This window comes from Oxyura jamaicensis, chromosome 2 (assembly GCF_011077185.1).
Source record: "Oxyura jamaicensis isolate SHBP4307 breed ruddy duck chromosome 2, BPBGC_Ojam_1.0, whole genome shotgun sequence".
Lineage (NCBI taxonomy): Eukaryota > Metazoa > Chordata > Aves > Anseriformes > Anatidae > Oxyura > Oxyura jamaicensis.
The window spans coordinates 46,464,405-46,480,036 of record NC_048894.1 but is presented as its reverse complement, the minus strand read 5'-3'; the positions used below and the strand labels follow the sequence as shown (position 1 = coordinate 46,480,036).

The window sequence follows — 15,632 nt, the reverse complement described above, 5'->3', positions numbered from 1 at the left end:
GTTTGAATAATTACGTTGTAGAAAAAGTGCAGACAAAACATAGAATAACATTTGAAAGTAATTTTGTAATGTTTTCATACACAACATTGTTGCCTAACTCTCTAAATTTCCTTTCAGGTTTTAAAAATGTTCTCAATAAAACTGTTGTTCTGAGGCATCAGATTCCTTTTTGGAATGTTGCCATGCAGTGGATTTTCATTTGTCCGCTAACTCTTAAGCTGACTCTAGAATATCTTAGAAGAGATGTTAAACTTCCATGAAGAAATACTCAGCTAAAATGAAAAAAAAAAAAAAAAAGCTCCCCTCCAGATACACACAGCTTTGCCAAAACTCAAAAAATTTAGTGGGATGTCTCAAATGCATTGTCACATTTTCCCTTTCTGAATTGCTTCCTGTTTTTTTGTTTGTTTGGTTTGGTTTGGTTTTGTGTGTGTGTGTGTGTTTTTTTTTTTAGCTTTTCCTCTGCTGTTCTCCCACTCCACATTTCTGTCATGAAGTCCACTTTTAAAATTATTCTGTTCCTTTCTTTTATATTTTCAAAAGTAAAAAATGCCAGTTATAACCCCATATTGCTATAATATCCTTTTGTGAAAGAATCAAGTAAAGGATATCCAGGTTTGCTGTCGTTTCATGTAAGAATTTAATTCTTTAATTATTATATTAGTATAAATATTGTTTTTTTTATGCCAGAACTGCTTCAAGTTTAATATAAGTAATGCGCAGTTGCTTATTTAAGTGATACCTACTGATGCGTCTGCCAACAGATGTGATGAGACAAGGATCAAAAATTGATTGTTCTTTCCCCTCCCACAAGCAGCAAAGAAAATGCTAAGAGATTTCTTGCTGTAATATAGCATCATGTGTTCCATTCATAAAGTTTTTTCTAACTTTGAGTAGTAAGCAGGGTGATTGAAGCCCATGGTCTTAGAAATTACTGAACCCCCTTTTATAACAACAGTGATTTCTTTGTGTGCGTGTGCGTGTGTATTTCAGTGTGAAATGTGTTCTCTTAGAGCTGAATTCACAGGCTGAATTTACATACAGCAGTAACAAATTCCACTAACCTCTTGTTCTGTATTTTTAATCTGCCACGTTGGAAGCTTTAGTAAATCTGTGGCTTTTGCCATTTCTACCTGTACACGTGAGTTCATTATAATTTCAGGAGATACCTTTTTATGACTTCAGGAGCTTAATCTGATTTTCTTTAACTTAATGTTATAAAGCAGCTGATAGATCATCTATTTTGAAGTAATCTAATGCATAAATATTCGTTTAGTGTTGAAGGTGACGCTATCAAAGTTTATGTAAGGGTACGTCCTCCTTCAGAGGGAACTGCATTAACTGATGGAGATCAAGGCTTGTGTTTATCTGTTCTTTCATCAAACACCATCCGTCTGCATTCAAAGCCTGAGCCGAAGATCTTCACTTTTGATTATGTTGCAAATATGGAAACAACACAGGTAATAACTTACAGGATTTTGTCACAGAAATGCAGTTTTCCCCCAGATATTGGCAACTGCATTAAACCTTTCTAAATATGTAATTCTTTAGGTCTTATTTTTTGCTTTGTCCAGACAGGTATATGTAGTTATTGTTCAGAAATGTTGCACTAAATTCTGCTGTAATAGTTTTCATGTATTTTTAACACCATTAATTTATTTAATCAAAGTTTGCATTAAAATTGAAGCTTCTACTAGTAAATGTTACAGTAAAGACATAGGCAGAAAATAACCCCCTTTGAGCTACCCCCACAAAAATAGCTGGCAGTCAGTAGCTGATGTTAAAGATGTGATTTGTATGTTAGGAATTTATATGGTATCATTATATTCCATTAGTTATATGTCCTTCTTATACATCTGTATTTAAATGCATTGTTCAGAGATTTTCACTATTTGGTCCTAATACTCTTAGGACCTTGGAAAAGGTAACATCATCAGGAAAATCTTCCCCTTTATACCTTAAAATGTTGTGGTTTTGAAATTCTGAACTTAATTTTCACTCGTCTAAGACTTCGCTCCCATTTAATATCCAAAGCACCATGCTTCCATTTCCATACTCTTAAGGAAGTCTTTTCTTCCTACAGTGTAATCTTAATGGGGAAACCTGAAAGTAATCCATCTCAACAAGCATTCTAAAATCAGTTTGAACACTGAGTGGTTTCTGTAATATCCTTATAAAGTGCGATGGCTTCCATAATTCCGTAAAGCACTGGTCATGTATAAGGAGTAAGAACAAGGTCTTTTTAACAGTAGCGTTTTAAAAATTTATTCTAATAAAAGGACAGTGTCATCTTTCAAGTGTCATCTGCCTTTTACATGGAGGAATGGATGGTGCTCAGGATCACATCCAGTCATCCATCTTCATGTGGAACTCTGCAAAGTTGTAAAGTTCTTAATAAATGCCATAATAAGAACCTGCAGTATATACAGCATATCTAAAAGAAAACAAAACGCTATAGGCTATCATTTGTAGGTAGGCTTTTCTTCCAGGTCTAAGAAATGCTTGAAAATATATAGAGGCTAGCAGTTGTGCAGGCTTGCTGAATACGCCATCATACAGTGGTAAATGTGGAATGTTAACTAGTTTTGATCACTGACGTAAGTTCTGGTTTTGACCTATTGATGGTATAAACTGCGTAGAATAATTATAGGAAACATTGCCCCAAAATTAATACTTTACATTTATACATAAATAAAATTGATACCATGTTACGATGAGTTTTACTGGTTTTCTTTCAGTTATCAGCAAGGAACAAAATAACTTGCAGAGGGAGTGCTTTTATGTCACAAAGACTTCTGATACGCTGTTTTGCTGTGAGAGAACTCCAAGGTCATGATACTTGTCTGACTTTAAAGAATGCAATTATTATACATTGTAAAGTTATGGCATAGAAAACACTGATAGAAGAGAGATTTAAACTGCTGGTGCCAATTGCCTTTTCTCTCCCTTGTTCCCAGGAGTCTGTGTTCTCAAGTGTGGCCAAAAATATTGTTGAATCTTGTATGAATGGTTACAATGGGACCATCTTCGCGTAGTAAGTAATTTAATGGTATTTCATACCAGTTACAATATTTGAGGAGCCTTTTTTAATGAATAGTTGTGGTTTTAAGTTCCCAAGTCTGCTTAATGTTGCACTAAGCTTTGAAAGTACTTGCTTAAGCGTAGAACAACATAGGGAATATTCTTGCAATGTTAAAGAGTACTTTAAGGAATCTATTTGTAGGTCTTATGCTTCTAATACTGAAGACCAAGAATGTCGATTGTAAACTCATTTTGGCATCATTATTTTTTGTCTTAAAACCAGAAGTTTTATTGTGGGGTTAAAGAGAACAGTGGTTGTTTTCAGTATGTCCATAATAAAAGGGAACGAAAATTGCTCTGACTCGATATTTGGCCAGCTCATTTCTTTAGTTAGTCTTAGCTGCCTACAGGAGAACTCATAAATGATAGATTTAACTTCCAAAATGTTTTCAAGGTAGAAATAAATCCATGACCAGTAGTATCAATATCATCATATTAACTCCCAAAATTCTCATTTTGAAAACTGAGTAAGCACTTTGGTCAAAAATGCTAACTTGAATGACTGATCTAATGAAAGCTTTACTGTTCTTTTAGCCTAGAAAAGCATTTCCAAAACTGAAGTCTATTTTGTTACAATTTATAAATATAGAAAAATGAAGTGAAATTGCCCTGAAGCTTCTCTAGGCTGATTAATAGCTATGGATAATAAGAGGACATATTCAACTTAAAAGCCTCTTTCTCATTTTTTATTTATGTGTGTTACCAAGTGACATAAAACCCAAAAGATTGAGCTAAAAATTTGTTTAATGTATATATTAGAAAGCCTTTATTTTAATGCTGATTTCCACTACTTCCCTTTCCAAAAGAAATAAGGAAGAAAATGGATGGGGGTAACAAATCGTGATTTATCTAATAGATTTTCTGATTTTTTTTTTAGCTAGGACATATTCAGCTTTCCTCTGTCTTTATTTTGTCTTCAGAAGAAAATATTTATTTCATTTGATACTGTCATTTTTCCTTCAAAGCTACAGATTAGTGAAAAGTTCAGAGCTGGAATAAGGCTTTGTTACCTGAATTTTTATTTTTTATTTTTAGTGGCCAGACTGGATCAGGAAAAACTTTTACTATGATGGGTAAGTGCATGAGACAGCTTTATCTTTCAGTGGTTTCATGATATTTTTTGTCTTGAGTTGAAATGTTTTCTTGCTCAAATGCCAGGAACGGTTTCGATTTTTGTCTTTCTGCTGGTATCCTTAAGACTTAAGAAATGGTATAGTGCTCAGTGCAGTTACTCTTTCTTTATATCAAAATAGTGAAGTACAGTTACTCCCCTCCATCTTTTTGAGGATGTATATTTTTCTGGTTTTAACAGGAAAAAAAACTTTTCAATTAAATCAAACATTTTAAATAAATTGTCTCAAAAATGAGTAGATCTGTTTCTCTGTTCAGCTGATGTGTTCTGTGTGTGTAGAAAAATATTTCAGCATGTAACTGCTTTAAAGTAATGGTGACGTTTTCAAAATAATTGATTCCTATCCAACTAGGAATTTAAGGTCCTTCTGTATATGCAGCCCCTTATATCTTTGTTCTTCATACAATGGTAATTTTAAATGCGTTAATATTTGACATCAGAAAGATAATGAAATAACAAAAATGGCTGATGTGTTTTAGAAGACTGCATAGAAATTAAAGGAACATGGCTGCAGAACCACTCTGTCTTTCTGTTTTTTTCAAAGCAGGTTTAAGATAGCTGTATTGGCATATCTGTGCACCTGAACATGTTTTACATGGATGTTCATGTTGTTTATGCTATTTTAGATTTAGGTAACCCTATGGACAGATAAAATAACCATCCACAGGCATCATTTAGATTTCATTTAAATTGGATTACGGGATATAGTTTTAGATCTTGAAAGCTGATTTTGTTGCGTTTCTTCTGTGCTTTTGTCATATACTCATTAAAACTTGTCATATACTCATTAAAACATTAAAACTAAGTTTATAAAACTTATAAAGACACCTTGAAAAGACCAACTATTGCTCTTGAGTCGTACTAACTAAAACTTTTTTTTAATTTAAAATTCTCTTTAGGACCATCTGATTCTGATAATTTCACTCACAGTCTGAGAGGTGTAATTCCACGGAGCTTCGAATACTTATTTTTTCTAATCGAACGTGAAAAAGAAAAGGTACCTTTATTTATTTATATTATTAATGTAATGAATGTAATGTCTCACATTAAAGGTTAGCTAAGACTGGTTGGTAAGCCTAGTGTGTAGCAGTTAAGTGTCTAGGTTGTCTTGCATCAAATCTATTTATCAGAAATCGCATCTACCAAATTCATGTACTCTTTCTTCAGACACAAGCATGCTTATATTTTAAGTCTGAAAGTGCATCTAGGTTTCTGAATGATGGTTGTCATCTGAATATCAGGCATCAGAAATGCATTGTATGCTGAAAATATATATGCAAGCTTAAAGCTTTTTATGTATAAAAATGAACTCGCAGCCACTTAACAAAAAACTGTGTGTTTATAGTGTAAATTATTGTGTTTTTCAGGCTGGCAGTGGAAAGAGTTTTCTCTGCAAATGTTCGTTTATTGAAATCTACAATGAACAGATTTTTGACTTGCTAGATTCGGCTTCATCTGGGCTCTTTCTCAGAGAACACATCAAGAAGGGGGTCTTTGTTGATGGTGCTGTTGAACAGGTGTTGTCATCTGCTGCTGAAGCATACCAGGTATTTTTGCTATTTTTTAATGTTTGGGCTGTTTGTCGTAATGCCTATTTGGTAAATATTCTTCTTCAATTAAATCACTTGTTTTTTGCTTAGTGTCTCTGACACCCTCTTCCCCCAACTCGATCCTCCAAAACAGTGGAAAAAATCTGTTTCTAGGTGATGCTTCCTGACTATCTAACGCATGTAAGGAATCATGCAATTCTAGAATTTGAAAGATGAATTGCAATCACAGTAATCTTTCCCTAATGCTTGTCATACACATCTCTCAAATAGCAATAGAAAATTACATCTTGTGCTAATTAAGAGGCATGTGTGTTCCAGAAATTGTCAGGCTAATTTCTGCAAGAAGGAAACATAGTACTCTTGTGATTATACATATTTTTTTTTCCTTGTGTACTGCTAGCATATACCAGTATTGGCTATGTTATATTCTCAAGTGGCAATGGCACTCTCGGAGGAAAGAAAATAAAATTTTAACTAGTATTTTTATTAAGCTGACTATCTATCCATATAATCTGCTCCCTGCCCCAAATCTATATCGCTATATAATATATACCTACATAAATATTATTTCTATCTGATATATTATGAAGAATATTGGAAAAAAGTCCTTGAGGTTTTCAAAACCGGTTGCACCAAAATATGTTTGCTACTGAAATATGTTCGCTACTGTTTATCTCACCTGTAAGTAAAGACTGGGAATACTGGGTACTGCTGGAAGTACTTGATACTGTTTAATGTCTTTTTCATGCTTAGGTATTAACTATGGGCTGGAGAAACCGTCGTGTTGCATCAACCTCAATGAACAGAGAATCCTCAAGATCGCATGCAGTTTTCACTATCACAGTGGAATCCATGGAGAAAAACAATGAGGTTGTTAACATTCGGTCTTCCCTGCTCAACCTGGTAGACTTGGCAGGGTCTGAGAGACAAAAAGACACCCATACAGAAGGACTGAGACTGAAGGTTAGTTCTGCAATATCCGTGGCATCTTCCTCCTTTTGGATGTATTGCCCTGTCCCATCTACCAGGTCTGTTCATTTCTATTCTCTTCTCTGTTCTAGGAAGCAGGTAACATAAATCGATCACTGAGTTGCCTGGGCCAAGTAATCACTGCACTTGTTGATGTAGGTAATGGAAAGCAGAGACACATTTGTTACCGGGATTCCAAGCTCACTTTTCTGCTACGGGTAATACATAGACTCTGGAATTCATATGTTGATTGGTGTAAAAAACAATATTTGCTTTTAAAGTGTTTTTGTTTGTTTGTTTGTTTGTTTTTTAAAGCTGAACTCAGGTACATAAAAGAAGTGTTAATATCAGGCAGTTGGAGGAAAGCTTGAAAAATATCTTTTTACTTGAACGGTTAGATGCTTTATTGCTGTTAATTGAAGACAATAAATTTATTTATGTTTCTGTTCACTTTTATATTTTCAAGTGTTAATGAAGAAGCGTATGTTTTCTTTATAATTTGGGAAAGACTGTATTACAGTCATACAGAATTATATTTTTTCCAGTGCAACACAAAATGCATAGAAATTTGAAGAGAAGTGTAACTACATGAGGTGTTAATTCCTTAAGTGGTTATTTTTTCTACATGATTGTAGTACAAAGAAGCCCATAAATAGGACCTTCTTTACTAGAGAAAGGTGTTGAGGCTTGTGGGCTATTTTGCTAGGCTGCCTGCTATAGCCAAAAACCTGCAGATAAAAGATTTTTTTCTTTTTTCTTTTTTTTTAACAGGATTCTCTTGGTGGTAATGCAAAAACATGTATAATTGCCAACGTCCATCCTGGATCCAGGTGTTTTGGTGAAACACTGTCCACCCTTAATTTTGCTCAGCGAGCAAAGTTGATTAAAAACAAGGTAAATGAGTTAAGAAATGTCTTTATGGTTGAAGCAAACATGTTTTTTATCATTTAAATGACACCTCTACAAACAGGGATAGTGAAATACTCTTGCGCTGTCATTAATTGACAGGAATATATAATATTTTAAAACACTCAGGAAAGCAAACCTAGTATTTTTGACAAATTATTTTTGAAAAAATCTTGTTTGCTTTTGATTGTGAATATACTACTGCTGTTGGAGACTTGATAATGGCTGATAGTGTTTTTCTTTGCTTGTTCTCTGAGCACTTCATTAGAAAGTGTAAAATGGAAGTAAATCTGTACTAAAAATGAACGTTGACATGACACTTAGATGCACTGAAATACCATTGAATATAATTTCTATATATGTTAATACCAAAAGTTTCTCATGAGTGAATTTTGAAAGTGAAGCAGTGAATTTGAGTGAATTTTGGAAAGTGAAACATCAAGCTCGAAACCACCACCTTCATTTTGAACATCAAAACTAAGCATTATACGTTGATCCAGAGCAAACTGTACAGAAAACATTAAATTTCTTAATCATGATTTTTAGCAAAAATAACTTACTGTCTGCTCAGTAAATTGAACGTTTACCCGTGAATTCTTCCTTTCTTAAATCAGAAGGTTTTGTTGCTTTGCAGTCTTTGAGTTTTCTCTTATCCCATGCATTAGAATACAGTTCTCATTTGTACTTCCTAATTTTCCTTAAATATTTACGAAAGGCTGTGGTAAATGAAGACACACAAGGAAATGTGAATCAGCTACAAGCTGAGGTCAAGAAGCTGAAAGAGCAGCTTGCACAACTTACATCAGTACCATCTATGCGTGATATCTCTGTAGCACAAGGTATGAGTCTGGGTGGGGGGAGAACTTCTTGTAGCTAAGTGTGCTAAGCTACTTCTTGTCGCTAAGTGTGTTGGAACTTTGCGTAATTCATGAAGTTTCTCAACAATTACTGTTAATGTAGGAACTGCTCTATAGAGATTGCGTGTGTCTTACAGATCATATTGCCTGTATTTATATCCAGTATTTTGCAGAAGTTGTTAATGTGGTGTTCGAGTACTGGCATATGTTTCTATTTATATAATACCGAAATTTATTTTTCCAGTTTGTAAGAAGTATGTTGCTCAGTACTTCCAACAACCAAAAGTTTACTTGTATATTTGGGGGAGGGATTGGGGGTGGGGGGGAGAGAGGTGGCACTAAGGTGCTGATAATGCCCATCAAATGAATCAGCATTCTTTTTAATTTCAGGACAGGATTTCCTCCCCTCTTTTTTTGCCCCTTTGGAAGGTTCAATACAGATCCTAGCATAGCTGTGTAATACGTATATCTCTCTTCTCACTGACATAATGCTACCATATAATGTTTGATTACAAGGTAGTAAACTTGGTCTTGTAACTCTTACTGTGTTCCTGAATCACCTCTTTTCTGACCCTGTCAAGAAATACATACAGCTTCAAAAGTTACTCTAAAAGTTAGAAAGACGTGTCTAATATGAAGCATCTGTGGTTGAGTTTTCCTAAGGAAAGAATTCTGCTCTGGGTTTATTCACATTTACACATTTACACTCTGTCACTCCCAGAATACTGACAGAGGGCTCAAAACTGTTGTTAGACTTGTGAGTTTCGAAGAAAAGCATGTGATAATGCTTCAGTGCTGAAGAGAGGTTGGTCCTCTGTTCATCTGCAGAACCTAATATTATAGAAGATTTGTTTAGTCTGTACAAGTAAATTGTGATGTTTGTAATATTTGATCGTACAAAAATATAAAATTTGCTTAGTGGGGACTTGATAAACATAATGGCATTTTTTTAGTCTATTAATTGACTATAGGGTAGTTATTTTAAACCTAGATACTATGGTGATTAGGACTTAAAAATAATTGGGCTTGCCTGGATGAGGCAAGGAAAACTATTTTCAATTTCTAAATGGATGAGTTAAACCTGTTTAAATTTTAGTTTGAATATTTTCCTTCCAGTTTAAGTCACTAATTATCCACTTAGTTCACATTCATTTTTCTGAATTTCCTTCTTATAAAACAGTTATTACAGCTTGCACATATTAAAAGTGGACTAATATTGCCAGTAATGTCTATCAAATTAATTTCAGAGGGGTTTTGAATTTTATTAGCTACACCCAGCAGAACAAACTGATTCTTTTATTTTAATAAGTTCATTGTAAAGTTGTTTAATGCTTGAACAATTTTGTTAATTATACAACTATGTACATTGATTCTGTTCTTTACCAGCACTTGCAGGTGGCTAAGAATTATAGTCTAGACTTCTTTACTGTGGGTGTGGACGTGATGTTTGTAGAAGAATTACATTGTTCAAAGAACTTATTGAAATTTTCTTTACGCAACTGTCACATTATATGTGTAGGTAAACCTGGTTAACTGATATTTTAATAAATTTGGCATTTGTTTCTTTGACTTACCCTACAGGTGCTATTGAAAAAGGGAAAAATAGCATAAATTACATGAACAACTTTATTGAAGCAATGCTGTTCTGGGAGAAATCGGAAGGTGAGAAGAAGGTAAGAAAGCAATAATTATTCCTATGTTCATTCTGTGTATTCTCTGGGGGACAAGTGAGCATACTGAAATTGACTTCCTTCATTTTTTTTCTTAGTTTTTAAATAAAAAACACTCTGTCCAAAGACAGTAAAGTTTGGTAACAAGGAAACTGGTCAAATGACATTTAAAATAAAGTCTTTCACCTCAAATTCATTCCGTAGGCTAGCTTTCATAGTATGTTTAGTTTTAAAGGGTGGGTTGGTTGGTTGGATTTTTTTTAATGAAAATTTTGAACAGAACAACAAACACCTATCACTTAACTGTAGGTAAATCAGAGTGTTTGTGTCAACAGTGTGCTTTTTGAGGCAAACCTCTGTCATATGCATTTTTCTGTGTTTTTTTTTAATGTCACAGTGCAATGCTGGATCACTAATATTTGGGGGGGGGGGAACTGAACTGAAAAAGACATTCTAGGGGTGCACCTGATGTGCTTCACTGTCTGTGAACAGCTTATTCTAAGTGAATTTTTTGCAATAAATATAGTGTGGAGTTCTTAGTGTGTGTGGAGTTCTTAGTATGAGCTGTTCTCTACAGCTCCAAACGAATGTTAGTCTGTGTATTCACAGAAATTATTGTCAACTGAGTTTTGCATGATTTGTGTCGATATATGTATGTGATATATATGCTTCAAATTCATATAGTGTAATTGTCACTTTGCCATTAATCTATTTATGTACTTCCTAAGAATTTATTAGAAAAAATTGCTCAACTAGAAGACCTGTGTGCCAAGAAGGAGAAATTTATTCAGTCCAATAAAATGATAGTCAAATTCCGTGAAGACCATATTGTTCGCTTGGAGAGATTGCATAAAGAAGCTGGTGGAAGTTTATTGCCAAAAGAGCAAGATGATCTCCTCAGTGAAATGAGGGAGGAGTTGCAAATGCTCAGAGAGCAGGCAAGTCTTCTGTTTATTTTCCTTTCTAGAACAATTTTGTTTTGTTAAACTAGCTCATGAGGAAGTCCTTTGATGGGTGGAATCGAGTTATTTGGGAAAGAAAGACAGGAGAAAATAGGATGTAAAATTTTGTCCCTTTACATAAAGAAGCATCTCAAATGCATAGAGCTCCCCTTTGGAAGGGGAAACAGGTGGGTTGAGAGCTTACGAGTTCTCATAAGAGAGACTAGTAAGGATGGTATTATGGTGGGAGTATGCTACAGGCAACCTGGTTGCGGTTTGGTAGAGGTTCAAGTTTCCTTTAAGCAACTCAGTAAAGTCACAAATGCTCATCCTTATGGGACACTTATCTCCGTGACATCTGCTGAAAGGGCAAGACAGCAGGATGCAAAGAATACAGGAGGTTTCTGAGGGATAACAAACAGATGTTAGATGGGCCAACAAGAGGTGATAGATACTATCCTGGAGCTGTTTGAGGAAGGCAAATAGTAAAGTACATACCTGAGGCTTCAGGTTATTCAGGGACAGGGATAGGATAGGGTAGGTGGTATCATTTGTGAGGCAGCTCTGAAGAATAGAGAAGCTCAGGAGAGAAGGCAGTTCTTCAAAAACAATTCCTTCCAAGCACAAGAACTTCTTTATACTTAGGGAAAGGGGTAACAGTTGTATATGAAGACCAGCTTGAATCAATCTGGATCTCATAACTGGTCCTCCAAAGTGAAGGGGAGGACGGGAAAGTAGTACAGAAGCCAGGACAGGCATTAAAAGACTACAGAAGCATTAACAGAGCATATAGGGACAGTGTTAAGAAAGCTGAAGCTCAAATTTGAAATTGAAAAGGGATGTTGAGGGCAGCCAGGAGAGCTGCTGCTGTTTTATTACCAGTAAAAGAATAAACAAAGAAAATATAAACCCACTATATTCTTTGAGGGCAGATTCCAAGGGAGTAAGAAAATAAATAGAAAACATTTGGGAAGATAAAACCACTCTAGGGAATACCTTTTTTTCCCTTTTCCATTACTACTCAAGGCTCATTAAAGATAGTAGAGCAGCAGCTAGATGTGCATAATGTTGTCTGTAAAATAAAAACTGTTGAAAAAAATACTGCTTATCACAGATGGAACAACACCCACGAATTGCAAAGTACGCCATGGAGAATCATAACCTCAGAGAGGAAAATAAAAGACTTCGTTCTTTACAGTCAGTAAAAAAGGCACAGGAAATCGATGCTCAGACCATTGCAGAACTAGAAAAAGCTTTTTTGCAAGCTTCAGCCACAGAGAAAACAACTGGAGGTAAAAATATGCTAATACGTTTGAGCTAAATAGGCTTACTGTATTTCTGTTTTGTACAAAGTAGAATTGAAAATGTCTTAATGTATTTTTCTTTTTTTGCTTTCCTCAATGTGATACTTGAAGACTTTGGTAAAACAGGTTTAGTTCATTTTATTCATTTTCCTTCTCTCTCAATGTTGTTCAAAAGCCTAAAAACGTTTTCGTTTCGGTAAAACTTAAGGTATTTGAGCTTTTCTATGATTTCATAGTGTGTATGTTTGTTCTGTAGGTCAGCATTTACATTCTACCACCATATCAGTGGAAGGCAACTCACTGGCATCTGTTGAAAAGCTGAAAGCCCGCGTGCTACAAACTCAAAGTGAACTGGCAAGTTCGAAACAAGAATATGAAGAATTTAAAGAACTAACCAAGTGAGACAAAGCAGTATAGAAATGTGTTCAGTTAAATGTCTAATTACTGGTATTGATTTTTTAAAAGTTCAATTCAGGTCATGAATATACAGTCAAAGTATGTTCTTTGTGTATAAGAGGCACAGGTTATGAAAAATAGGGCATGTTTGCAGAATGTTCCAGTTCAACTTGTCAACTTGATTACTTCCAAAGTAGTAAAGTGAAGCAACCTGTGAAGCAACCAGCAACAGTGCAGACATTCCTTCAGACTTCTTTGACTCTTCAAAAACTCCTCTTGATCCTAAGATGCTAAGTGATGCTTCACAGCATGCGAGAGTTGCACATGCCCTGGAAATCACTTAAGTCACCTGCTTCTTGTATCAGGAAGAGTTTGGCTTAGTCAGCAATGTCTAGCAAATATTTTCAGTAACTGAATTATTACAGATGGAAACAATAACAGGAACTAGTAGTTGATGTTTTTTCCTGGGGCAGGAGAGGGGAGGTTTGTTTTTTTTTTTTAAGTGCTACAAGACTTTAATATAACTCTTTAACATTTCAAGCTGGAGTCACTATAAATGTAGAATCCAAGAATTCCAGAAAATTTTGGCTTACTTGTTAATTTCTGTCTCCATTTCAAAGATTTTTAAGAAGGTGATGATACCAGCATCTTGAGACTTGTTATTGGAACAAAGATATAATTCAAACGAGAGCAAAGGCATAGTGTCAATAGCTCATTTTATGTCCATTTGCTTTGACATCTACATATGAGATGCAGGTCTACTTAGTCCTTACTAACATAGTTAAAAATTTACTGTCAGTGCTTGAAGTCAGCAGAAGATAATGTGAAAGGCCTGAATAGTACCTTCAAGGTTTTTATTATTAGTAATAATAATATTACATTCATGTGCCAGTGGATATTCCATGGTTTAACTTGATAAACCCCATTACTGAAAAATTCCGGTTCTGTGACTGAAGATACAAGAAAAATAATTGTATTTTCAAAGAACACAATATAAATCTGGAAGGCTAAAGGGACCTGATGCTCTTTTGTTATCTTTATTTTTTAGCTTGTACCTAACATTTTTTTTTATTGATTTCAGTGAATCTAGAGTTGAATTTTAGAAGCATTGGGTCCAAAGTAACATTCTGATTTTTGCCTGACCATTTTTTTGACAAAGTAACTTTGTAATGTCCCTTTTCTGTGTTCAGACAATTGTACGAATCTGTTTTTATTCTTAGATTTGAGTATGGTAAATCTTATATTCATAAGTTATAATGTTATGATCTACTGAGTTTATCAAATTCAGCAATGTATCATTAGTTAGAAAGGTTTATTCATATCTAAATATATCACTTTCCTGTCCATCCAATATATTTATGCATGTCTTGCTTTCTTTATAGTACATATGCATTTTTGTTAGCAATTACTGGCATTTGTCTTAGTGGAATGCAATCAAACAGGAAGGTGCTTTTGATCTTTTAGATTTACACTGGGTTCACCTCTGGATTTCATTAAATATTAAACTTGGTTCCAGTTTTGCAGTAACTGGATGCTTAATTTTGCATGCAAGTGATAACTGTGTGCTATAACTGAATAAGTAGAGCAAAACCGAACAATTTCACAAAATCCCTGCTAATTTTTCTGCTGTCTCTTAGCAGTCACAACTAGAGTTCTACGCTGTTCTGTATGTTTTGTTGCAGGTGCTAAAATCATGAGCCAAAATGGTAACATGGCCAAAAGATGAAATAGTGTATTTCCTTTGTTCACTTTGACCTTACAATTAGGTCAGTAAGGTCCATGGTCACAGTAACAGCATGTAGCTCTGCAAAATGCCTAACAGAAATTATTCCTAAATTTCTACTCAAGTGTTGGATTTCAGTTAAAGTACTCCTATAAGGCAAAATAATCTTAAAAGAGCAGCATTTCCAGAGGAGGGGAAAAAAATCTTTAAAGGATTTTCTTTAATCCTGGCAAGCACCAGTTCAGACTTCCTTTATAACTGGATAACATTCTAAAGCTTAAAGCCATATTGGTAGGGGTGATATCACTTTCTCATAAAAGGAATTGTGGAGCGCTCAGCTTATTTTCTACCATGTAATGGATTTTTTCTGACATATTTAGTTATCCATCTGCTTTTTTCATTATGCAAGCACAAATAAGCTTCTTAGCTTTTTTTTAAAAAAAAGCAAACAAACAAACAACAACAACAACAAAAGAAAAACTTTAATATAGCAGTGGTGGCTTTCTTCTCAAAATAATGTATTTCAATGTTTGGCCAAGAGTTCATCTCTTCAGTATGATGCTCATTGGCAGTGCTACAGCTTGTTTTTACTGATGGAGAGCATACTGATGGAGAGTTTTTCATAGTATTAAAATAATTCCTAAACAGGAAAAAGCATATGGAACTGGAATCAGAACTTCAATCCCTTCGGAAAGCAAACCAACATCTTGAGAACATTTTGGAGGCAACTAAAGCACACAAGCGCCGAGAAGTCTCTCAGTTGCATAAGCTACATAGAGAAACTCTTAAGGTATGTAAACAAGTTAAAAACCACATGTACTTACTCCCAAGTTGTGTGAGAGCATAGGCCTTCATTTCTACGATCCCTTAGCCATGCTACTGTAATGTTTATGTGATAAACGAGGAATGCTGCTTCTGTGTTTTGAAGTATTTCCTAAATGACTGCTACTGTAATGAGATGACAAATCTGAAAGTGTAGTGGTTTAGAACTAACGGCCTTTGAGCATTTTATTTCATTATTTTGCCTATAGAACTGTGAAGTACAATACTAGATAAAGTCTAGTTCCTTTTTGCAGTTAAAATAAAGACTGCTTTGTAATCTT

The 15,632-nt window shown here is 34.7% G+C and overlaps 1 protein-coding gene across 1 annotated transcript in view; it reads left to right on the top strand.

The window, feature by feature from the left end:
- Positions 1 to 15,632, top strand: part of KIF15 (kinesin family member 15) — a 35,470-nt gene that overhangs the window by 2,789 nt on the left and 17,049 nt on the right. The window contains exons 3-16 of the mRNA XM_035317779.1: positions 1,277 to 1,460; positions 2,958 to 3,034; positions 4,117 to 4,154; positions 5,113 to 5,210; positions 5,581 to 5,760; positions 6,517 to 6,726; positions 6,825 to 6,950; positions 7,504 to 7,626; positions 8,354 to 8,477; positions 10,077 to 10,168; positions 10,894 to 11,103; positions 12,221 to 12,398; positions 12,667 to 12,808; positions 15,178 to 15,319. Coding sequence (XP_035173670.1) covers positions 1,277 to 1,460; positions 2,958 to 3,034; positions 4,117 to 4,154; positions 5,113 to 5,210; positions 5,581 to 5,760; positions 6,517 to 6,726; positions 6,825 to 6,950; positions 7,504 to 7,626; positions 8,354 to 8,477; positions 10,077 to 10,168; positions 10,894 to 11,103; positions 12,221 to 12,398; positions 12,667 to 12,808; positions 15,178 to 15,319 — 1,924 coding nt within the window. The remainder of the gene's footprint in view (positions 1 to 1,276; positions 1,461 to 2,957; positions 3,035 to 4,116; positions 4,155 to 5,112; positions 5,211 to 5,580; positions 5,761 to 6,516; positions 6,727 to 6,824; positions 6,951 to 7,503; positions 7,627 to 8,353; positions 8,478 to 10,076; positions 10,169 to 10,893; positions 11,104 to 12,220; positions 12,399 to 12,666; positions 12,809 to 15,177; positions 15,320 to 15,632) is intronic.